The 25,200-nt window shown below is 46.0% G+C and overlaps 1 protein-coding gene across 1 annotated transcript; it reads left to right on the top strand.

Annotated features, from left to right (window-relative positions):
• The first annotated feature begins 2,077 nt into the window (after positions 1-2,077).
• hdac1 (histone deacetylase 1) lies at positions 2,078-24,615 on the top strand. Its single transcript, XM_033044818.1, has 14 exons — positions 2,078-2,171; positions 6,992-7,104; positions 10,159-10,276; positions 11,233-11,307; positions 12,121-12,259; positions 13,992-14,133; positions 16,098-16,190; positions 16,380-16,488; positions 17,057-17,197; positions 18,482-18,590; positions 20,176-20,306; positions 21,689-21,838; positions 22,420-22,477; positions 23,947-24,615. The coding sequence occupies exons 1-14, from the start codon at positions 2,117-2,119 to the stop codon at positions 23,981-23,983; spliced, it is 1,470 nt and encodes a 489-aa protein (XP_032900709.1). The 5' UTR covers positions 2,078-2,116; the 3' UTR covers positions 23,984-24,615.
• The last annotated feature ends 585 nt before the right edge of the window (positions 24,616-25,200 follow it).

Raw genomic sequence — 25,200 nt, 5'->3', positions numbered from 1 at the left:
ACGATGATCGATAGCTAATCGTCTTTCTAAACTCCTATTATTCTGCAGATCGTATTTCATGAGAAAATAAATTATGGATGTTTGTTTCCGTTCTGTATGAATATGTGGAAATAATCTGATGTGTAGCAAGTTGTACCAGTTTGTGGCAGGGGCATGATCATGCTTGGGTTGGTGATATGGCACTGCATACTCTCTCCTGCACACTCCCTCCCTCCCTCCCACCCTTCCTCCCTCCCTCCCTTCCTCCCTCCATCCTCGCCTCTCCATCCCTCCCTCCTGCACAATGCCTCCTTCCCCTCCATCCTACAGCCTCCATCCCTCTCTCCTGCCCTCCATGCCTCCATCCTCGCCCTTCCATCCCTCCCTCCTGCAGACCCTCTCCTATGCCGCTCTGACTGGCATCAATAGCCGGGCACAATCAGTGCCAGCTGATAGTTTACATGTTTTAAGTTTTTTTTCTCTTTTATAGAATCTTTTAAACAGAATTAAATGTCAGATTTCTGCTAAAACGACAGTTTTCATTTTTGTTTTCACACATATACGTTTTGTACAGATAAGAATGCAAAGTAATAATTAGTGATTTTGTGAACTTATATTTCAGTTTAGATCTTTTGTAGTTTTGAGTCTTTTTTAAAGAAAATAAACAAAGGAAATAAAGTGCAAATTCTGCTTGGTGTTTTATCCATTCACCCACAATGTAGCAACACTCGACCGACACAGGTCAACATGTGCCCAATGCTCCCAATCGCTCCTTGGCTCCTCCCGCTCATGTTGACTCTCTGGGACTCATGGCTCTTTGGTTCTTAAAGCTCCTTCCAGCTTTTCAAACATCTTCGCAGTTTTAAGCACATCCACTTGGTAACAGAGATTCTCTCCCTGTCAATCCCATCACATCCACATCTGTTACTGGTCGAGGTTTTGTTACTAGATTTGTTTCTGTTCTGGAGAAGGGTCTCGACCCGAAACGTCACCCATTCCTTCTCTCTAGAGATGCTTGCCTGTCCTGCTGAGTTACTCCAGCATTTTGTATCTATCTTTGGTTTAAACCGGCATCTGGAGTTCCTTCCTACACATCTTCATTTGTCACTGGTCTAGACTTTGGAACTCCCTCCCCAACAACTTGGCAACTCTGGTATCTTTGATGGGAACTGCAGTGGTTCAAGATGTGAGGCAGAGGAAGAGAATTCAGAAGAATCTTTTTCTCAGGGTGGAAATATCCAACAGTAGAGGGCAGAGCTCTAGAGTGAGGGGGGGGGGGGGGGGGGGGGGGTGGCGGGGCGGAAGGGGGAGGTTTAAAGCAGATGTGAGTGAGTGCACGTATTTTTACACAGAGAGTGGTGAGAGCCTGGAACATACTGCCGGGGGGGGGGTGGCAGATACGATCGTAGTGTTGAAGAGGCTTCTGGATGGGCACATAGGCTGGGACTAGAGGGATATGTATCATGTACACACAGATAAGATCAGTTTAACGGCATAGTGTTCTGCACAAACATTGTGGGATCATTCCTCACTAGTCCAGAGCAATCAGGGGGGGACGGGGGAGGGTAACGGGGGATGGAGGGGGGAGTGTGGGGGAGGGGAGTGTGGGGGGGGGGGGAGGGGGAGGTGTGAGAGGGGGAGGGGGAATGAGGGGGAGTGTGGGGGAGGGGAGTGTGGGGGAGGGGAGTGGGGGGGGAGGGGGAGGTGTGAGGGGGGGAGGGGGAGGTGTGAGAGGGGAATGGGGGAGGTGTGAGGGGGGAGGGGGGAATGAGGGGGAGTGTGGGGGAGGGGGGAGTGTGGGGGAGGGGAGTGGGGGGGGGGGAGGGGGAGGTGTGAGGGGGGGAGGTGTGAGGGGGGAGGGGATGGAGGGGGAGTGGGGGAGGTGGGAACGTGAAGGGGGAGGGGCGGTAACTTTGCGCCGTCAACCAAACTCGCTGGCGCCGAAGCCCCGCCCCCTGCCGCCATTTGTTACCGGGGGCTGACGTCACAGAGGACGCGGGGCGGGGCGCGGTGGGTTGGGGCGGGGATTGGAGGAGGCGCCGCCACTCAGCGCGGGAGGGGGGCGGGGCGGGGCCAGCAGGGTTGGTTGCGCGCGCGGGGGGAGGGGCGCGGACGCGGGCGGAGCAGCGGCGGCAAGATGGCGTTCACGCAGGCGGGTGGCGGCAAGAAGAAGGTCTGCTACTACTATGACGGTGAGGCCGGGGAGCCCGGGAAATGGAGGCCGCCGGTTGTGGGGGTGAGGGTGAGGAGCAGGGCCCGAGCACGACGGCCTGAGGCACAGAGAGACCCCACCTGCACCCCCCCCCCCCCCCCCCCCACTTGCCCGCCTGCGTGCCTCCAGCCCCCCCCCCCCCTCACTTGCCCGCCTGCGTGCCTCCAGCCCCCCCCATGCCCCCCCACACTTGCCCCCCATGCCCTCTCCCCCGGGCCCCAGGTGTGGGCTGCCCTTTCTTTGTCTGCAATATTCATATTGAGCAGGTTTGAATATTCCGCTGCATTTAAAGGAGTCTGCTGCTTTCTACAGTTTTGTTACTGGGTGAAGTGTGTCCGGAGCTTGGACTCCTGGTGAAGATGTCCCCACCTAGAACGGCAGCCAGGATCCTCTCTCCCCAGAGATGCACCTGACCCGCTGAAAGATATACAATGCCCTCCTCATGTTTGGGACAAAGACCCATCATTTATTTATTTGCCTCTGTACTCCACAATTTGAGATTTGTAATAGAAAAAAATCACATGTGAGTTACTCCAGCACTTTGTGTCTATCTTTGGTATAGACCAGCATCTGCAGTTCCTGGTTTCTTAATCAAGGAAGCCCTGGAAAGACGATCTCTGCCTGTGGGGAATTGAGTGAAAGATATACAGTGCCCTCCTCATGTTTGGGACAAAGACCCATCATTTATTTATTTGCCTCTGTACTCCACAATTTGAGATTTGTAATAGAAAAAAATCACATGTGGTTAAAATGCACATTGTCAGATTTTAATAAAGGCCATTTTTATACATTTTGGTTTCACCATGTAGAAATTACAGTTGTGTTGAATGGATGGCGGAGTAGACTTGATGGGCTGAATTCCCGAATTCTACTCCTATCACTTATGAACTGCAGATAGATAGATAGATAACGCAGAAGTGTAGTGGAAGGAGTTTCCTTGATCCACTCTTCAGTGCCAATCACGTTAGGGTCCAGGTAAATAATAGACAATAGGTGCAGGAGTAGGCCATTCGGCCCCTCGAGCCAGCACCTCCATTCAATGTGATCATGACTGATCATCCACAATCAGTACCCCGTTCCTGCCTTCTCCCCATATACCCTGACTCGCTATCTTTAAGAGCCCTATCTAGCTCTTAAAGACACATAAGTAAACACTGCAGCAACTAAATTGTACCTCGTCTACCTCATATTTTGGAGTGCCTGCTTCAAGAGCATCTCAGCCAAAGTTTGCTTCTAATTAAGATAGACACAAAATGCTGGAGAAACTCAGCGGGACAGGCAGCATCTCTGGATAGAAGGAATTGATGATGTTTCGGTTTGAGACCCTTGTTCAGACCTTTCTAGTTCAGATGAATGAAGCAAATGGTGGCATTTAAAGCTGGTGCACAATGCTGAGCGTGATGGGTTTGTGTTCACCAGCGGTGGACCACGGATGTGTAGGCTTTGGGGAGGGTTGGACAAATCTGCAATATTTTCTTTGGAGTGACGGAGGTTTTGGGAAATCTGAGGAAGTATGTAAAGTTAGGGTAGACAGTCAGAACCTTTCTCCCTGGTGAAAATGTCAAAGACTAGAGGACTCCACTTCAAGGTGAAAGGGACAAAGTTTGAAGGACATGAATTCAAGAAGATAAATTTAAGCAACAATCTAATTTTCTTTCATCTTGTTGGCAGGTTTGGATTTCTTTTAGATATATAGTGTCAGTCTTAAATGTAACTGAATTTTCTCCTGCCCTTGTGCCTTTAGATTATTTCTGGTTCAGAGTCAACTGTGGAATGTACAGAGATACTAGTAAAATATTTTGACGGTTTTTAGTTTGGCAAATGTGAGCAATATTTTGTCTAGTCAGTGTTTAATTGATGGCAAAATAGTGGCACTGAGGGTAAAAGCAGTGCTTGCTGTTGTCATTCATAGAGATTCAGAAAGTCACGAGATGGCAGATGCTGAAGTCTTGAGCAAAAACAAACTGTTGGAACTCAAGCTAAGCAGCATCTGTGGGAGGGAAATGGAAACGTTATTTTGGGACAGAATGCTTCTTCAGACGACCCCTCTGAAGAAGGGTCTTGACCTGATAATCTTGTACATCTCCCTTCACAGATGAGTTCCTCCAAAAGATTACATTTGGATGGATTCAGATCTGGTCCCAGGACCTGCAGTCCCGAATGAAGAAATGGTGCTCAAATTTCCATATGTGATTGATATTGAGAAATGCGTGTTCCTGCTGTGTTACTTTTTGTCGTAGAGCCTGCTAATATTCAATCTGAGATACTGCTACAAGTGTCTGGGAGTCTTGGAGCACAAAGTAAACTGCTGGAGGAACTCAGTGTATCGTGGGGCATCTGGCGAGGGGGGTGAAATTATCAATGTTTCAAGTCAAGGCCCTGCATCAAGACTAATACCGGGCTTCAACTTGAAACATCAGCGGTTCCTGTCCCCATAGATTCTGCTTGACCTGCTGATTTCATTCAGCCATTTGTTTTACTCACGATTCCAGCATCGGCAGTCTCTTTTTGCTGAGATATTGTGCTTTAATTCTTAAACAGATGCTTAAGTTGGTGCCTTCCATGCTGCTGGAGATTCTGTGTTGTATTGTGCTGCTGTGTGGAGAGAGCTGGAAAAAGTGCTGAAATGTTCAGGGATTGGAAAAGTTAATTGGAGACTATTGAAATGGGCCGACTGGGTCGAGAGTTAATAGCTTGTGCCAGAAATGGACTTAAATAGTTGGGATGCCCTTTTCTTCCAAAGTACTTTCATACTTTGTGGATGCAGCCCAGACCATCACACAAACCAACCTCTCTTCCCTAGACACCATTTATACCTCACGTTGCCTCGACAAGGCCAGCAGCATAATCAAGGATGAGTCTCACCCTGGCCACTCCCTCTTCTCCCCTCTCCCATCAGGCACAAGGTAGAGAAGTGTGAAAAAGCACACCTCCAGATTCAGTGACCGTTTCTTCCCAGCTGTAATCAGGCCATCCTATCATCAACTAAGACGTCCTGAGATACTTCCACCTCATTTAGAAACCCTCGGACTATCTTTGATCGGACTTTACTCGACTTTATCTTGCGCTAAACGGTATTCACGTTATTCCCATTATCATGGCTCGATTGTAATCATGTACTGTATTTCCACTGATTAGTTTGCACTAATATAAGCTTTTCACTGTACCTCGGTACACGGGACAATAAACTAAGCTGAAGTCTGACGAAGTGTCCCGATCCGAAACGTCACGCATTCCTTCTCTCCAGAGATGCTGCCTGTCCCGCTGAGTTACTCCGGCATTTTGTGTCCACCTACAATAAACTAATCTTTGAGTTGTTATTTGGTTGAAATTTTAACAAGCGATGTTGGAGTAAATAAGTTGATTGTTCAAGTATTCAGCTGAACCTCAGACAATTACATGCTTTATGAGCTCAGTTGTGTGGTGTGGATGTTGTAGCCCACCTGGCTTGTGCAGCCCCCCATCCTTCTCTCTCCAAAATGTGGTCCTGTTATCAGAAGAATTTCTAGTCATCTGTCCTCCTTTACCCACATATTCACTGTGATTATCGTCAGATTCCTGTACTCCGTGATGCAAGACAGGAAAAGCAATCCTGAAGTTGCAAAATCAAAACAAAACGTTGAAAATACCCAGCAATCAGACTAGATGCTTCGGCTCTCATAAAGTACCTTCTCCTGACTGTTTCCTGCCGTCTGCCATTTGCTGGCTGGACTCATCCCTGCTGTCTCTAGTATTAATGTAGAGGCGAGGTCTAGTTATTCACCCTTATTGCTCCATGTTGCAGGCACTCTTGTCACTGGTATCACCACACCACCATGCAATTGCTTGTGATGAGATCGCCTGCCTGCTCCTCCAACTAATTATTGCAGTCACAATTGCTTTCCTGTTCCTCTCTCTAGAGTTATAAGATCATGAGAGGAATAGATTGGGTAGATGCACAGAGTCTCTTGTCCAGAGTAGGTGAATCGAGGGCCAGATATGGGCTTAATGTGAAGGGGAAAAGATTTAATAGGAATCTGAGAGGGTAACTTTTTCCACACATGGAATTCTTTGCCACAGGCTGTGGAGGCCAAGTCAGTGGATATTTTTAAGGCAGAGATAGATAGATTCTTGATTAGTACGGGTGTCAGAGGTTATGGGGAGAAGGCAGGAGAATGGGGTTAGGAGGGAGAGATAGATCAGCTATGATTGAATGACGGAGTAGACATGATGGGCCAAATGGCCTAATTCTGCCCCTGTCAGTTGTGATCTTATAATCATGGAACAAGCTGCCAGAGGAGGTAGTTGAGGCAGGGACTATCCCAACAGGTCCATGGATAGGTACACAAAATTGCTGGGGAAACTCAGCGGGTGCAGCAGCATCTATGGAGCGAAGGAAACAGGCGACGTTTCGGGCCGAAACCCTTCTTCAGACTGATGGGGGGTGGGGGGGGGGAAGAAAGAAGGACAAGGGGAGGAGGACGAGGAGCCCGAGGGCGGGCGGATGGATAGGACAGGTTTGGAGGGATACTGACCAAATGCGGGCAGGTGGGACGTGTAGCTGGGACATGTTGGCTGGTGTGGGCAAGTTGGGCCGAAGGGCCTGTTTCCACACTGTACCACTCTATGACTCTCTTCACCGCCCCCTGCCCCCCACCCCCAAATATTTGGGCGCCCCATGACAGTAAAATACTTTTGCAACCTTGCTTCTGAAGAGCTTTTCCATTTGTCAAGTCAAGTCAAGTTTATTCGTCACATACACATACGAGATGTGCAGTGAAATCCATGGAGCCTGTTATAATGTTATTTTTATTAATGCAGGTGATGTTGGAAATTACTACTATGGGCAGGGTCACCCAATGAAGCCACATAGAATCCGAATGACCCACAACCTGCTGCTAAATTATGGCTTGTACAGAAAAATGGAAATCTATGTAAGTATCATTATCTAGAAATTGGTTAGCTTTGTTTGTGCAGTACATCCTTACTCCATGTTCCATCTTGTGTAATGATATGGGGTGGAGATAGTCATCTGCCCACAAGGATCACAATGCTGTTGTAACTGCTGCTGGAGCTGTAACAGTTTAAAATGGAACCACACACACGTACACACACGTACACACACACACACACACACACACGCGCGTACGCACGTACACATGCGCACACACACACGTACACAGACACACACGTACACGCACACATGCGCACACACACACGTACACACACACACACACACACACACACACACACGTGCACAAAGTCATTACCAATCTGACCATACACTAATAATTAAGTCACGTCAGACAAAAGCCTGTAATCTCTTTTACAAACCCAATCAAAAGCTTTTTTCATTTTAAGCAGCTGGTTTATTTAAATCATCACTGTTTGTCCAACCAACTGTGTAGATTTTTAAAAGGACATAAAGTGCTGGAGTAACTCTGGGTCGGGTAGCATCTCTGGGGAACATTGATAGGTCTTGTTTCATGCTGGGATCGTTCTTCAGGCTGATTTTGTTGGGGGGGGGGGGGGGGGAGCTGAGAGAGAGGAGAGGCAGGGCAACGGCTGGCGAGTAATAGGTGGATATAGGTAAAGGGGACTTTGAGAGGCAGATGGTTGGACAAAAGCCAGAGATGAAAAGACAAAAAGACTATAAGATAGGGATAGAAGAGATGCAAATTGTGCAGCCAGGGGCAGGAATATAGATGGAAGGGGTGTGAGCGCAGGTGTGGCACAAGGAAGGGGAAGTGTGATTTCCCCCTCGCCTGTATCCACCTATCACACGCTAGGCTTTGTCCTGTACCTCCTTCCTTCCAGCTTCCCACCCTCCCCCGACAACCAATCTTAAAGAAGGGTCCTGACCTAAAACGTCGCCTATCCATGTTCTCCAGAGATGCTCCCTGACCCGTTGAGTTACTCCAGCACTTTGTGTCTTTTTTTGTAAACCAGCATATGCAGTTCCTTGTGTCCAATTGGTTAATCTATGCAGTTCCTTGCGTAGATTGGTTAATTGTGGATCAGGTAAGTGGAAATGTAAGTTTTCTAAACTGTAATCCTATTTATTTTTGCCCCAGTATTTACGAACTGGCCAGTACAACAAGCAGACTAATGAATAATAATAATAATAATAATAATAATAATGCGTTCTGAGTTGTTGATTAGCCATGTCGTACCATGTATGTGACAGAAATATTACATTTACCCATTAATCCGTCACCATTTATTTGACATTTAATGGCAGGATTCCTCTTGAGACCAGAGGGCAGCCAAGCATCCAGAGGGAGACTAGTATTTAGGAGATGACCGGTTTTATAGCTGGCAAAATGTCATGTTTTCTTCATGTCACCGTTAACAATTAATTGCATTTGATTTGTTTTACTACTTGCAATAAAGATTTAAATAGCAGCAGCAGTACACAGTGAAGTAGCTAGAATAGAATAGAATGCCTTTTGTTGTCATTCAAACTGTTTGGTTTGAACAAAATTGCATTTCTACAGTCTTAACATTACAAAAAAAAACAAGACCCACACTTAACACAATTTACACAAACATCCATCACAGTGAATCTCCAACACCTCCTCACTATGATGGAAGGCAATAGTCTTATCTCTTCCCTTGTTCTTCTCCCGCTGTCCAGCAGTCCAACTGCAGCGTCGAGGCGACTGGGGCTCCCGATGTTAAAGGCCCTGGTGGGCGATGGTAAGTCCCGCGGCCATTTAAGCAGCGTTGGGCGATGTTAGGCCCCGCTCCGAGTCCTTTAAACCCTGCGATTCCAGCGGGAGAAGTTGCCATTGCGGGAACTCCGAAAAGCGGTCTCCCACCAGGGGCCTGCGAGCTCCTGATGTTCCTGTCCACTGGACCTGCGACCGGAGCCTCCGAAGCTCCGAAGTCGGGTCACAGCCGCGCGTCACCACAGCTCTTCCCACTCCGAAGTCGGCCAGCTCCGCAATGGTGAGTCCGCAGGCTCCGCGACTGGAGCCCTCAGGTTGGAGGCCGCCGCCGGCTCCACGATGTTAGGCCCAAGGACATCGGAGACCCGACAGGGGAAAAGTCCGGTCCCCGTACAGGGAAGAGATTAAACGGTTTCCCCCACTCCCCACATATACACAGCTAAAAAATAATAAAAACTAGAATCAACACATAAATTTAACGAGACAAAAATTTAAAAAAAGACAGACGGACTGCAGTCGAGCCGCTGCCGTTAGGCGCCGCCACACCACAGAGTTGCTTGATCTACTAACCAGGGCCTTCTCGTGTGTTCACAAAAATGCTGGAGAAACTCAGTCAGCGGGTGCAGCAGCATCTATGGAGCGAAGGAAATAGGCAACGTTTCGGGCCGAAACCCTTCTTCAGACTCGTGTGTTGCTGCGCAACTTCTGGTGCAGTAATTATGAGCGTTTTGGAGGTAAATGCATGTGTGCATTGATTTGTTGTCGTGAACCATGTCGGGACATAAAGACCTCTGAGTCCATTGTGAGAATACTGTCTCTCTTCAAGAGCTTTTGGATTGATATTGCTGAAGAAGGGTCCCGACCCAAAACGTCACCTATCCATGTTCTCCACAGATGTTGCCTGACCCGCTGAGTTACTCCAGCACTCTGTGAAACGTCACCTATCCATGTTCTCCACAGATGTTGCCTGACCCGCTGAGTTACTCCAGCACTCTGTGAAACGTCACCTATCCACGTTCTCCACAGATGCTGCCTGACCCGCTGAGTTACTCCTACTGCTTTATAATTTGTGCCAGTGCAATGTTTGGGTTGAGATTCCAAATCGGTTGTGGGTGAATGGTAAATAGTGTAATGCCCTCCAATCTATGTTCCCCATTACCTTTTATGCAAAGACATTATCAGACCACTAAACAAACTTATTTCCTATGTTTTAAACTTTACCAGTAAAGCCCTGCTTGCTGCCTTTGTGATCCTAACAATCCAAAAAGTTTGAATTGTAATTGAATTATAAAGATTTCCGTTTCTATTCTTCCAAAGCGCCCACACAAAGCTTCAGCTGAAGAAATGACAAAGTACCACAGTGATGACTACATAAAGTTCCTGCGATCCATCCGTCCAGACAACATGTCTGAGTACAGCAAGCAGATGCAGAGATGTACGTTGCTATTTCTTTGTCTACTTCAGCTCAAGGATTTTGCATTGAATTGGTGCAAGGAAATGTAAATAAACCTGATAATTTGAATAATATTTTCAGTTTATAAATGTGGCTTATTAGCTTTCATTTTTCAGAATCTCACAGTGGGAGCCCAGGGCACAGTGGGAGCCCAGGGCAATGGAGACCGGTTTTACAGTTTCAAGCTATTGGCCCTTTCATCCTAGTGCCATTTCTGTTTCATTCTGATTTGAAATATTTATTATTGGTGTCCATTACATACTGCTTCATTACAGCCTGTGACTATCGGTTAAAATTGTCATTATTGACATAGCAACAAAATTAGCGGCTTCTATAAAATATTGAAGTACATTTTAATGGTAACAGCATTTAAAATGCCTTTACCCAACCATTGTTCTGCATAGTTGCATTTTGTATGCAGATCATCTCTGTGGATTTGGAAAGATTTCACTGAGCTTTGAAAAGAACATTAATGAGAATGCCAACATTTCATTGTATAAGAATAATCAGTGTTTTTAGTTTTCCTTTTGAAGTCACTGAAATGTGGGATTTGTTTCTAGACCTTGATTTTGCATCTTGCAAGTGATGATCAAATGGCCAGTTCACCATCTCACCCCTACCTGGAAATTAACATATGGAGTGAGCGTTTAACTGCAGACAGGAGATGAGTGAATCCTTGCACTTTTCATTATTCCCCATTTCTTTACTCAAATCAGTTGTCCTGTTGAATCTGATTCATGCTGCAATTATCTGTACTTTCCATTGAGGTAGTGGCTTGCAAATCTGCCTTGTAGTAAACTCTGCTGCCAACTTCTGGCAGAAGATGTGGCTTACTAATATAATGGAGGTGTTTTGTCCAATTCTATAATATTTATCGCTCAGCATTGCAAAAGATCAGCTTCTTGTAAAAGTGCATTTTAAAACTTGTGTTTTGCCAGTCAATGTGGGAGAGGACTGCCCGGTGTTTGATGGCCTCTTTGAGTTCTGTCAGCTGTCCACTGGAGGTTCAGTCGGTAAGTGACGTTATACACAGCTTGAAGCTCTGTGCACATATCATCTCACCTCTCATCTCGCTCTCGCCATCATCCTCTCTCAGAGGAATATAAAGATCATGAAGAGCACAGATCCTATTCCTTCTCTCCATAGATGCTGCCTCATCCACTGAGTTTCTCCAGCATTTTTGGCTACCTTTGATTTTTCCAGCATCTGCAGTTCTTTCTTAAACAAGAGGACAGATCAGATGAATAGCCGTGGTGAAAGGGGAAAGATTTAGAAGGGACGAGGGGCGACTTTATTACACAGAGATGAAATGTACGTAGAAAGTGGCAGAGATGCAATTACAACATTCAAAAGACACTTGGACATGGATAGAAAAAGTTTGGGTGAATATGGGCCGCATGTGAACAAGTGGGACTAACTTGGGTAAGCTCGATGAACTAAATGTACAACCGCTAACATGCTGCATTGGAAATCAATGCTCGTGTTTATTGACCCCCTCCAGCAACCCACCAGCAGAGCAGGAACTCTGGACCAATTCCCTGTTTGTCTCCACTCAGCCCAAAGGAACATCTATTCTAAGAATGATTAACTTAGTGCTAACTAATAGTTGAACAGCGCCGTTTCTCGACTAGTTTAAACAGGGTGTATGTCAAAATATAAATCCGCTGGCCTGAATGAAGCTCTCTGAAACATTGTGATTCCAAACACTTCTTTCCCTATTTAATATTGCATCAACAAACTACTGTTATTTCAAGTTGCCTTATTTTTGTGTGATGTATGTTCAATTATATTAAATGGAATAAATGCACATTTGCTAATTTCTGCAGCTGGAGCTGTCAAACTGAACAAGCAACAAACAGACATTGCTGTTAATTGGGCCGGTGGACTTCACCACGCAAAGAAATCGGAGGCGTCCGGCTTCTGTTATGTGAACGACATTGTCCTAGCCATTCTTGAATTACTGAAGTGAGTACATCATGTAATTGGGACTCTGATACATCACGTATTGTGTTAACTACAGGTACTTTGCAATCCTTCCTTGGCCAGTCCCACATCCGGTTCTCATCAGGAACATCCGTTGAATTCAGTTCAGTTGGCATAAAATGGGAATTGTCCCAGTGCTTGACTTGTGTACAGTAGTACAGGTTAATAAGTGATAGGAGCACAGTTAGGCCAGTTATCAGCCAATGATGGCTGATCTATCTTTTCCTCTCAACCCCACTCTCCTGCCTTCGCCCCATAACCCCTGATACCCTTGTCCAGTGGCTTTACCCAGTGTCCAGTGGCTTTACCCAGTGTCCAGTGGCTTTACCCAGTATCCAGTGGTTTTGTCCAGTGGCTTTACCCAGTGTCCAGTGGCTTTACCCAGTATCCAGTGGTTTTGTCCAGTGGCTTTACCCAGTGTCCAGTGGCTTTACCCAGTGTAAGTGGCTTTACCCAATGTCCAGTGGCTTTACCCAGTGTAAGTGGTTTTACCCAGTGTCCAGTGGCTTTACCCAGTGTCCAGTGGTTTTACCCAGTGTAAGTGGCTTTACCCAATGTCCAGTGGCTTTACCCAATGTCCAGTGGCTTTACCCAGTGTAAATGGTTTTACCCAGTGTCCAGTGGTTTTACCCAGTGTAAGTGACTTTACCCAGTGTAAGTGGCTTTACCCAGTGTAAGTGGCTTTACCCAGTGTAAGTGGCTTTACCCAGTGTCCAGTGGCTATACCCAGTGTCCAGTGGTTTTACCCAGTGTCCAGTGGTTTTACCCAGTGTCCAGTGGCTTTACCCAGTGTCCAGTGGTTTTACCCAGTGTCCAGTGGCTTTACCCAGTGTAAGTGGCTTTACCCAGTGTAAGTGACTTTACCCAGTGTAAGTGACTTTACCAAGAGGGTATTAAAAAAATACCAGCCACATTTTTAAGCAGCTTTAAGGGCCTGTCCCACTATGGCGACCTGATTTGCGAGTTTAGAAGAGTTTGCGCTCGCCACAAACTCACAGCATGGTCGACACGTGGTCCTAGGAGGTCACTGTAACTCTCCTTCATGCTCGAGGGAAGTTCCCGCATACTCGCGGCCTCAGTTTGGTCAAGAAATTTTTTCCAACCTGCTGAAAATTTTTCCGCAAGTAAAAGTTGGTCAGCATGGTTCTTTTGACCTTGTAGTGCAGTGGTAGTGGGGTCGGCATGTAATTATAGGTAGTCGAGGTAGCTGTAGGCAATCTCCTTTGCTGACCAGGCATTTTAATTGGCTCATTGGGGGGGAAAAACGTAAGTACGAGTTTTCAGAACCATGGAAAACCGACCGGTACTGTTAAATGCCCGCTAAACTTTATTAAAAGTTGTCTGGCTTCTTAAAAGTGTCTCCACTCCTCTCCCCCCGCTCTTTTAAAGGACTTACCGTACACTGTGCCTTCCTGTTCATCGCGGGTATCACATTGGGTTTGCAGCGTGTGAATTTCAGACAGCGCTCCCCCGATTTCCCTGGCCCCCGCCTTTGCGATGTGTGTGTGTGTGTGTGTGCCAGTGTGCCAGTGTGCCAGTGTGTGTGAGTGCGTGTGCGTGTGCTGACGGTCGATCCAGCTCGCGGTTTTTAAGGCGAGTGCCTCCGAGCTTGAAGGTCGAAGACAGTTGCTGAAAAGTCGCGTAAGTGGGACAGGCCCTTTAAGCAATTTTTTATATCAAACCAATTTGTTTGAATTATTTTCTGCCTTTGAAGGTATCATCAGCGAGTACTGTACATCGACATTGATATTCACCATGGCGATGGCGTTGAAGAGGCTTTTTATACAACTGACAGAGTGATGACAGTCTCGTTCCATAAATATGGTGAATATTTCCCTGGTACAGGAGATCTCAGGGTAAGAAGTATATTGCATAGTGTGCATTTTCATGTCAAACCCAGGATATTACAGCAAGTTCCATTGGATCAGGGAACTGATATTTCTGGGTTTAAACCATGGAAGGTTTTGTAGTGTGTCAGAAAGTTGTTTTTCACTGTCATGGAATAAGTAGGAAATTAAAGCTCTCACTAAAGAATTAGTGGTGAGAATGATCAGGACTGCTGAAAGCGTAGTAGAGAAGGGAGAGGGAGGTGAGGATTAGAAACATAGAAAATAGATGCAGGAGTAGGCCATTCGGCCCTTCAAGCCTGCACCGCCATTCAATATGATCATGGCTGATCATCCAACTCAGGTTAAACTGAAAGAGATAGCCAGATAATATAAAAATAAATGGGACATGTGTGACCCATCCAGATGTACTGTCGCTGATTCTTACAACATCAACATTTGGCTCATTCATGGATAAATATTAGCACCGTTGTGGGAAGTGTCTCAGACTCACACTGGAATCTCTTCAATGGGCACTGCCGTTCCTTCCCTCTGGTAACTTTCTTTAAGGAATACCATTGCTTCAAATACGGCACAGATTTGGGGACAGGGGTGTTGATAAGAGCTCAGCTTTGCTAATCCTAAAAAGATGCTGTTATAAACTCTGCCGAGTGAAATGATAGGCGTAGAGAAACAGAAAGATGAAGGGAGAGGGTGTAATTTGAAAGTGAAAGATATGTCCAGTCTTTGCAAATTAGAGTGCATCAGGGTGTAAATATGACAAATGTGGATCATTTATGCTGAATAAAGAGACTCTGGGGCAATACGTTACACATTTGAGGTGAATCTAATAATGCTGATAAGAAAAAGGTGAAATTATACAAAAATGCTGGAAATACTCAGCAGGTCAGGCAGCATTTGTGGAGCAAGAAAGGGAGTTGTCAATTTATTGCGTCATTATCTGTGTACGTACGTCTCCGCAGATGCTGCCTGGGTAATCTTTTTGCTAGTATTTTGTTTTATTTCAGTTAGCTAGCATCTGGGAATTATGGATTATAAAAAGGTGGGCTTAGTTTGATTTGGTATTATGGTCGGTACAGATGGGGTATATTTAGCTTTTATTAAATGGTAATTAATTTTTGAATAAATATTTGTTCCTGTAAATCCAGAGTGCGTCCAATGTGATCCATAACCAAATAACTAAAGTCCAATATCAATTTTTATCCATCCTTTGAAAATAATTTGGAAACTTAAATCATTTAATTGAGTGGCCAGATGCTTTGAAAGTGGGTTGGTAGAAGGATGGTGTGTGACCAGATTGCCAGAGTAATGGAGTTGACATACCATGAAGGGACTACAAGGATGTTTACTGCAGGTTAAAATGAATGGACATGTACATGGAAATATGTGAGGAAAAACTGGGAAAAATGGATGATAAAGATGGGAATTAAACTAATAGACCAAATACACGATTAAAATTGTGTGTGTGTGTATAATAGCCATAAAGAAATCTGATCTTATAAATGGATGGTCTAGATTAAAAAATAAATGTCTGTTCCACGTTGGCTGGGATACTTAGTGTGTTTAGTTGAGAGATACAGCGCAGAAACAGGCCCTTCGGCCCCACCGAGTCCATGCCAACCAGCGATCCCCTACACTGGCATTATCCTACACACTAGGGACAATTTACAATTTTTACCAAAGCCAATTAACCTACAAACCTGCACGTCTTTGGAGTGTGGGAGGAAACCGGAGCACCTGGAGAAAACCCACGCAGGTCACGGAAAGAACGTATAGACGGCACCTGGAGACAGGATCGAACCCGGGTCTCTGGCGCTGTAAGGCAGCAACTCTACCGCTGCCCACCGTGTTGCCTCTTTATTAATATGAACATGAATATCCCTTTTCACGTTTGTTAGTGGTGCATCTAGACAACTTCTCTGATTGTATTCTGCATTTGTGTGAAGCTGATTTGCGGTTTTATTGTTGCATAGGATATTGGTGCTGGCAAAGGCAAGTACTATGCTGTGAATTTCCCATTGAGAGATGGAATCGATGATGAATCTTATGAAGCCATATTCAGGCCTGTGAGTATTTTCATTAAATCCCAACTACAATTTTCCAAAGCTATTTTTCTTTATGAGAGATTTGTTTGCATGTATAGCTATTTAACTCGGGTTGGACGATTGTATTTATGTAGAGTATTATCTGATCTAAATAGCTGCACCTTGGTACAGGTGACAATGATAAACCTAAACCTTTCTCTTCCTCTCCAGGTTATATGCAAGGTGATGGAGATGTACCAACCCAGTGCCATTGCCTTGCAGTGTGGGTCCGACTCTTTGTCTGGGGATAGACTGGGTTGTTTTAACCTTACTATTAAAGGTACCATCATCAATTTTTAATGTACATGTTTGGTTCCACATGAATGAATGAGCTGAGGCAATACTGGGCTGATGTCCATCATTTATTTAGCCAGGGATGTAAGTACAGGACCATGGTGGTTAAGGAGAGCTGTGTAAAGGTACCTTGCAGCCACATGTATTTGTGAAGGTGGCCACTCACCTGGATCATTATCTGTCCCATGTAAGTCGTCATTCATCCCAAGCTGTTCACAATATTGCTGTGGCTCTGCTTGCTTCTTGTGGAGACAGCAAGTTATTTTGGGGTGTCGTTGAATTGTCCACCAGGGTTTGTTGCCTTGTGTTCCTAGAATAGTTTCTCCAGTAAGTGAGTTATTGGAGGTAATTGCAGCTGCATCCTCTGAGTAAGCTTTGCTGGGGCTGGGTGTATGTGGACGTATCTGATCTACCTGTGGATCAGGACAACATTTTATCTCATCTGTGCTGCTGATTACTATGGCCTTCATCATCATAAGGTCGTTGTGTGGCTTCATGAAAACGAAACATCACTTGGTTTAGTAGAAACTGCTAATTGCTGTTTTTCTACCCAGGACATGCCAAGTGTGTTGAATTTGTCAAGACATTTAACTTGCCTTTGTTGATGCTGGGAGGAGGCGGATATACGATTCGCAATGTCGCCCGCTGCTGGACATACGAGACCTCCGTTGCTTTGGATTCTGAGATTCCAAATGGTAAGCCGGTTTGATTGGAGCAAGTTATCTGGATATCCGTGGCCCCAAGCTCCCTGGCACATGGAACAGGCCCTTCAGCCCATGCTGTCCATGCTAGTCTTAATGCCAAGAACAACCCTTGTCTATCTGCTCATTGTTACTGGCCACCATGTATCTGACTAGCTCTGTTTGGCATCTGATCAATATATTGGTGTGCTACCCAGTCAATGGTGTCTAAAATGAGAGAGTGTTGGTTTAAGGTGAGGGAGGGGATCAGATCATACAGGATACAGGGCACCTGGAACCTGCTGCCAGAGGTGGTGGGGTCATTGTACATAGTCACAACATATAAGAGGCATCCAGACAGGCACATGCACACCATAGCATGGAACACTATGGACCTGCAGGAAAGTGGGATGGATATGGATGGTCAGCCTGGGCACAACGGGCTAAAGGGTCAGTTCCTGTCTGACTGTAATCATCTGACGAAACGCTCCAGTGAGTTAGAGGCGTTACCAGCGTAACCCAGTGAGCCGCAGTGTTGGTGCAGCCCCCTGCTGTTTCACCTCTGGGTACCAGCGTAACCCGGTGAGCCGCAGTGTTGGTGCAGCCCACTGCTGCCTCACCTTCTCTGCTTGCTTGCTTCATTCCAGGTCAGTAGCAGGGAGGGTGGTATGGAGGGGGTGGGGGTGAGGGCAGTGGCTGCGTGAGGGTGGAATAATCTGATTTGTGAAAGTTTTGAAAGGTGAAGCAGAGGGTAGATAGTAACTATTCGCAATGGTGGTGGGGTGGGGGGGGAGGGTGCAGAATGTAGGCAATTGTCACGTGTTTTAACACAGTGGTGGTTAGGGTGTGCAATGCAAAGCCGGGCCCCATTGATGTTCGTTGAAGGTTCTGGAGGGAAAGCATTTGCAGTGTTGTTGTGACAGGGCAGGAGATTGGGATAGGCTGGTTCATCTTTGCACGGTGCGAATGCACCGATGGGCAGAATGGCCGTTTACTCCACTCCAACCATTCCATGAGTTGTGAATTCCTGAGTTATTGATTTTGGGTGAAAATTAAATGTCCTATTAGCCGATGCTGTAATAATGCCATGTTTTGACTTTGTGCCAGGAGAGATTGATGGCTGGCCCAGTAAGTTCATTCTCACTGACCAGCTGAAGAGGAGAAATACTGCCGGACCACCCGTTCATTTTCTCCAGACGTGTGTCCAGTTTTGTGAATACGTTGTTCCAGTTTAAAAGCAGAGGGTGGTGTCAGTTTCTAAACCTTGTGCTGGAGACTACATTGTGGTTTGTTTTTCAGAACTGCCATACAACGATTATTTTGAATACTTTGGACCTGACTTCAAGCTGCACATCAGCCCATCCAACATGACCAACCAGAACACCAGTGAATATCTAGAGAAGATCAAGTATGTACCCGATCAATGGTGCTGTTGTGTCACACCTGTTATTTGCATCAGCGGTCTCAGCGGCACTTTCTAAACGCATTGTGCTTGATAAGTTGCAATATGTGTCTCAGATAGAGCAGTTAAAATGTCTCTGGTGCAAATGTGTGATAACATTAGACTATCGTTGATGATTCTGGCTTCCCTGCTCTTATTATCTGTGCCTTGGACTGTAACGGCAAACCCCATACGTATTGTATGGGACGATGCTGAGATATGATAGCTATTGAGGGAGTGCAGCGTAGGTTTACATGGTTAATTCCTGGGATTGCAGGACTGACATATGCTGAGAGAATGGAGCGGCTGCGCTTGTACACTCTGGAATTTAGAAGAATGAGAGGGGATCTCATTAAAACATATAAGATTATTAAGGGTTTAGACAGGCTAGAGGCAGGAAACATGTTCCCGATGTTGGGGGAGTCCAGAACCAGGGGCCACAGTTTAAGAATAAGGGGTAAGCCATTTAGAACGGAGATGAGGAAACACTTTTTCACACAGAGTTGTGAGTGTGGAATTCTCTCCGTCAGGAGGCCGGTTCTCTGGATACTTTCAAGAGAGAGCTAGATAGGGCTCTTGAAGATAGCGGAGCCAGGGGATATGGGGAGAAGGCGGGAACGGGGTACTGATTGTGGACGATCAGCCATGAACACATTGAATGGCGGTGCTGGCTTGTAGGGCCGAATGGCCTACTCCTGCACCTATTGTCTATTGACTGAAGGACCAGGGGGTTCAAAACATGGCATATTCAGAGTGCAGGTATAGAAGCAGGGAAGATAGACACAAACTGCTGGAGTAACTCAGTAGGTCAGGCAGCATCTCTGGAGACAAAGAATGTGAAGTTTCGGGTCGAGACCCTTCAGACTGAGAGTTAGTGGAGAAGGGAACTAGAGATATGACAAAGTACATAGCACAAGTAAATGAAAGATATGAAAAGGACAAATCAAAGCCCGTGAAGAGGATAAAGGAAAGGTGAAGCAGTGAGTGGTACAAAGTTCCATGTGATGCCTCTTGGGTGAAGGCTTGAATGCTGGACAGTTGGCACCACGTTATAGAAACAACATGGTGATGCAGAAAGGGTAAAAGACTGATACCTAGCCTGTGTCACACAGAGCTGAACAAAAAACAGTCAAGATATGGGAGGAAAATGGCTGCAAAAGCCTGCAAGTGGGGAGTTTGCAGCATGCACGGACAGAGGCTTTGATCATTCACATTGCACTTTTCCAGCGAACACAAATCAGTAACTCAGCGGGTCAGGCAGCATCTGTGGAGAACATGGATAGGTGACGTTTCACACAGTGCTGGAGTAACTCAGCGGGTCAGGCAGCATCTGTGGAGAACATGGATAGGTGACGTTTCACAGAGTGCTGGAGTAACTCAGCGGGTCAGGCAGCATCTGTGGAGAACATGGATAGGTGACGTTTCACACAGTGCTGGAGTAACTCAGCGGGTCAGGCAGCATCTGTGGAGAACATGGATAGGTGACGTTTCACACAGTGCTGGAGTAACTGGGTCAGGCAGTATCCTATAATAATCGTTTGTAAATCTCCAGGCAGCGTTTGTTTGAGAACCTGCGGATGCTGCCACATGCGCCGGGCGTTCAGATGCAGTCGATCCCCGAGGATGCCGTGCCAGATGACAGTGGAGACGAAGAGGAGGAAGAATCTGACAAACGCATTTCTAGTGAGTCCTGGTGTTTGTTACCTTGTCTTAAATTGGTGGTCGCAGTTGATTCCAGTATTAGTTTAGCTGCCACCACTAACCAGGTTTATGTCTTGTTGGATGGGCTATAAATTCACCTACTGAGGTGACCTCTCTCCATCCACAAGACTTCCTGCAGCCTAGCGACAGTCAGCAGCTGCATGCCTTTGGGATCTCTGGATAAAGACTGGAAATGCTAGGTTTGTTTTGTACCATTAAAGGACACAGAGTGAGTGCTGGAGTAACTCAGCGGGTCAGGCAGCATCTGTGGAGAACATGGATAGGTGACGTTTCACAGAGTGCTGGAGTAACTCAGCGGGTCAGGCAGCATCTGTGGAGAACATGGATAGGTGACGTTTCACAGAGTGCTGGAGTAACTCAGCGGGTCAGGCAGCATCTGTGGAGAACATGGATAGGTGACGTTTCAGGTGGGAACCCTTCAGATAAAGTTGTTCTGACCCGAAACGTCACCTATGCATGTTGTCAAGATATGCTGCCAGACCTGCTTAGTTACTCCAGCACTTTGTGTCGCTTTGCGTGAACCAGCATCTGCAGTTCCTTGTTTCTGTGTTTCAACCCGTTCTTTGGAGATAGTGCTGTGGTTTTGACATTTAAGTCAACATCATTCACATTCAGTAGCTGGGTGGTTTTGTTCACCTGATTGGATGAATTTGCTGAATACATGAGATATGTTCCAGAGTTAAGCACCTGTCCGGTATTCTGCTCTTGACTAACATGTTCAGATTTTGTTGTGTTTTCGTGAGTACATGTTAGACATAACAGCTTATTGCACCTGAAGAACAATACCTTGTGCCTATCATTGGCTATATTTAAGAGGGAGTTAGATGTGGCCCTTGTGGCTAAAGGGATCAGGGGGTATGGAGAGAAGGCAGGTACAGGATACTGAGTTGGATGATCAGCCATGATCATATTGAATGGCGGTGGAGGCTCGAAGGGCCGAATGGCCTACTTCTGCACCTATTTTCTATGTTTCTATCGGGCACCTGGAAGATGCACACACTGACCACTGGTCACTGGTCTTTGGGCATCTTGCCTGCAGAGGCAACTCATTGTTCAGTGTTGGGACTGACCCTATGCTTACCTGGTTCACTTTCCCACCTGTCTCCTTTGTTAACTTACTATCCACCTGCTCCCTGGCGTTTGGAAATCAGCACACGATCAACTGAAGGCTTCCTTGGTCAACGCTAGTTATCAGTGGTCGGCAGAGAATCTCAATCTGAGATTTGGTGGACAGTGAAATGTGTAGGCAGTCCAAATGCTAATAATATTAACGACATTGACTCAATGGCGCGCAGCGGTCTTCCACGTTTCCATTGCCCACTGTCATGTTTCTTTGCTGACAGTCCGTGCTTCAGACAAGAGGATAGCTTGTGATGAAGAATTCTCCGACTCTGAAGACGAAGGGGAAGGAGGCCGCCGCAATGCTACAAATTACAAGAAACTAAAGCGGGCCAAAGTGGAAGAGGAGAAGGAAGGAGAAGAGAAGAAATCAGGTTGGTGATCGAGAGCCGGCTATTTAATTACACGCACTGTGTGCCTCCTTGTCACCGTGTTAATCAGTTGGTGGATGTCCCTAAACCTGGCCCAACCCTCAGCCCAGTGACCAGGTGAGCAATCTTCACTCTGACCGTCCTTAAACCTGGCCCAACACTCAGCCCAGTGACCAGGTGAGCAACCTTCACTCTGACCGTCCCTAAACCTGGCCCAACGCTCAGCCCAGTGACCAGGTCAGCAACCTTCACTCTGACCGTCCCTAAACCGGCCCAAACCCAGTGACCAGGTCAGCAACCTTCACTCTGACCGTCCCCCAACGCTCAGCCCAGTGACCAGGTCAGCAACCTTCACTCTGACCGTCCCTAAACCTGGCCCAACGCTCAGCCCAGTGACCAGGTCAGCAATCTTCACTCTGACCGTCCCTAAACCTGGCCCAATGCTCAGCCCAGTGACCAGGTCAGCAACCTTCACTCTGTGTGCAACCCACCATTAGTTGAGCTGACTGACTGTTCTGCTTCTGTGCCTGAGCTAAAATGTTTGGCAATTCAGGTTAAATGGTGTATTTTTGTTGGTTTTCTAGATGGTAAGGAGGAAGAGAAAGCCAAAGATGGTGTTACAGAGAAGTTGGAAACTAAAGGGTATGCTGCTTTATTTGTGTCTCAAATATTCCACACTTTCCAACGATGCAAAAATAAACACTTCTCAAAACTGTCGTCATTCTTCCTTTTCTGGCTTGATATTCAATGACTCTATACACTTTGTGCAATGTTTTTGTTTGGCCTCAAGTCATCTCTTGCATGCCTCTCTGGGATGCTTTTAACCCATCGTTTACCCGAGTGGCAGCTTGCCTGGTGTTTGTCATTAAGTTGTTCTTGTTCTGCGATCAACATTTGTGTTTGCATGCGCTCCTTTTGCACATTGACACTGAATGTAACATCTACATTTGGTTTAATGCATGTGCACTGACACTGTCTCTCTCTCTCGTACACACTTATCCTTGTGTAATCTTTGCCTCTGTGTACCCGCGCCTTGCTCTGTAACCTGCCTATATTCCCTCCGTTTGGACCTGTATTCACTTCCTTCAGCCTAGTGTGTGCGGTTGCAACAGTGACAGAGCCGGGGGCTTGGACGGGGTGAGGGTAGGAACCGGCCAGGCAAACTCTGGCAGTTAATAGCTGGGACCAGTTAGATTGGTTCCAGTTTTATATATGAACTTCAACTATAATCTGGAGTTGAAACATATGATAAACTACAAATTTAAAGTGTGCATATCCTAACTAAGCCACGAATTATCAAAAGCATTAATGATTGAAAATAATTTCTATTTCAGTAGGTCTATATGGTGGCTGTCGAGTCTCCTGTTAAATTTGTTCAGCAGGTATCTGCTGGCAGTGAGATGGGCATTAAAGAGGGGGCCAACCCATGGGTGAATATATGAGCTGTCGGAGGGAGGGAGCTGGCAGCAACAAAAGGCTTGTGTGGACTGGGGTGGTGTTGAAGGGCAGATACATGGGCCAGGTTAGTGTGTGGACTGGGGTGGTGTTGCAGGGTAGATACATGGGCCAGGTTTGTGTGTGGACTGGGGTGGTGTTGAAGGGCAGATACATGGGCCAGGTTAGTGTGTGGACTGGGGTGGTGTTGAAGGGAAGATACATGGGCCAGGTTAGTGTGTGGACTGGGGTGGTGTTGAAGGGCAGATACATGGGCCAGGTTAGTGTGTGGAATGGGGTGGTGTTGAAGGGAAGATACATGGGCCAGGTTAGTGTGTGGACTGGGGTGGTGTTCATAGATAGTTAGTTGGGGGCTGAATGGTTGCTTTCCCAATAGTCTGGAAAATTAATTAGTTCTATAACGAGTCATAGGAAGTCTGTCAGTTGTACAGCATGAAAACAGGCCCTTCAGCCCACCTTGTCCATGCTGACTAAGATGGATACTAGGCTGGTCATATTTTCCACCACTTGACTCCTTCTTTGAACTCTTCCTATCCTTATCTCTCCCAATGTTATTTAAAAGTCTATCCACTTCCATGATGGATTGTAAGAATGCGCCAGTGTTAACTGTGGAGTTTTGTGCAATTCACCAACTGTTAATGTGCTTTCCCCCCTAGAATTAAGGTGGAAGAGACCAAAACCAGCAATGCATAACTCAAGAAGGACAGGTATTGGCTCCACTTCATGCAGCATGCTTACTGTAGAGTAGCAATGTTAGATGACCCAACAAATGCTTATTTTTTTACACGGTACGATGGACCATGTAATTTATTTGTAAACACAGTTTTGACCTTGGAAGTTGTTTAATCTGTGATCTAAAGAAAGTTAAATTGTTAAGTGAAGTTGACAAAGGAGTTGTTAACCCTTTCCTATATGTATTTTCCAGTGTGTTGCCTCCTTTGCCTGGTTGGTATTTGTTGCGCACACACCACTGTTATGTCAGTGGTGAGAACGGACTTGCATTTTTACTGCCCATAATGTACCATTTGTATTCTGTGAAAGTACTGAGAATCATGTCCCCTCCCGTTAGAAGTAGTAATCAGATGGAAGATGAATATTCTATTAATTTTTTTATATATTATAAACTGGGTAAGATCAGTTGACTTGTATACTTAGGCTCCTTAAAGACAAGTTTTCCATTAAAAAAAAAAAACTTTATAGTATCTTATCGCCCTACTGAAACATGGGTCAGATGCGTGTGTTTTTTATCTTGCTGCTTGTGAATTAAGTTTATTTCATTACCTTTTTTGACCAAAACTTAATTAAAATATTCACTCAAACTGTGATTTGTGTTGTTCTGGAAATGTGACTCCTCAACTTTGAGCGGAGGTGGTAGGTAGTGTACGACACTGAGCTACCAAAGGCTCTATGTTTTTAAGAAGGAACTGCAGATGCTGGAAAATCGAAGGTAGACAAAAGTGCTGGAGAAACTCAGCGGGTGCAGCAGCATCTATGGAGCGAAGGAAATAGGCAACGTTTCGGGCCGAAACCCTTCAGGAAGGAAATAGGTAACGTTTCGGGCTGAAACCCGGAAGGGTTTCGGGCCGAAACGTTGCCTATTTCCTTCGCTCCATAGATAGCTCTACTTGCCCAAGGGTTGGGAATTACTGTTTCTGTTTAAACCAGCATCTGCAGTTCCTTCTTACACATAGAATTGCCGTAGTTCCGCTACTGAACACTGGAGGGTGCTGCTGGGCTACAATGAAGGACCATCCCGAGTCCTGGAGTAACTCTGCGGGTCAGGCAGGCAGCATCTGTGGGGAATTCAGACAATGTCGTCTGAGGGCTTTGTCTCTTATTGTAAACCAGCATCTGCAGTTCCTTGTAGCTACACAAGATAAATACAATTAGAGTATGCAGGTTAAACATGT

The sequence above is a fragment of the Amblyraja radiata genome, chromosome 27 (genome assembly GCF_010909765.2).
Source record: "Amblyraja radiata isolate CabotCenter1 chromosome 27, sAmbRad1.1.pri, whole genome shotgun sequence".
Lineage (NCBI taxonomy): Eukaryota > Metazoa > Chordata > Chondrichthyes > Rajiformes > Rajidae > Amblyraja > Amblyraja radiata.
Note: the sequence above shows the minus strand (reverse complement) of the source record. Positions and strands in the feature narration are given on the sequence as shown.

Bases quoted from the DNA above. Each gene is read 5' to 3' on its own strand.
- hdac1 (XM_033044818.1), top strand. From the start codon at position 2,117: ATGGCGTTCACGCAGGCGGGTGGCGGCAAGAAGAAGGTCTGCTACTAC. The intron at 14,134-16,097 runs GTAAGAAGTATA...ATTGTTGCATAG, and splicing joins CTGGTACAGGAGATCTCAGG to GATATTGGTGCTGGCAAAGG. The intron at 16,191-16,379 runs GTGAGTATTTTC...CTTCCTCTCCAG, and splicing joins ATGAAGCCATATTCAGGCCT to GTTATATGCAAGGTGATGGA.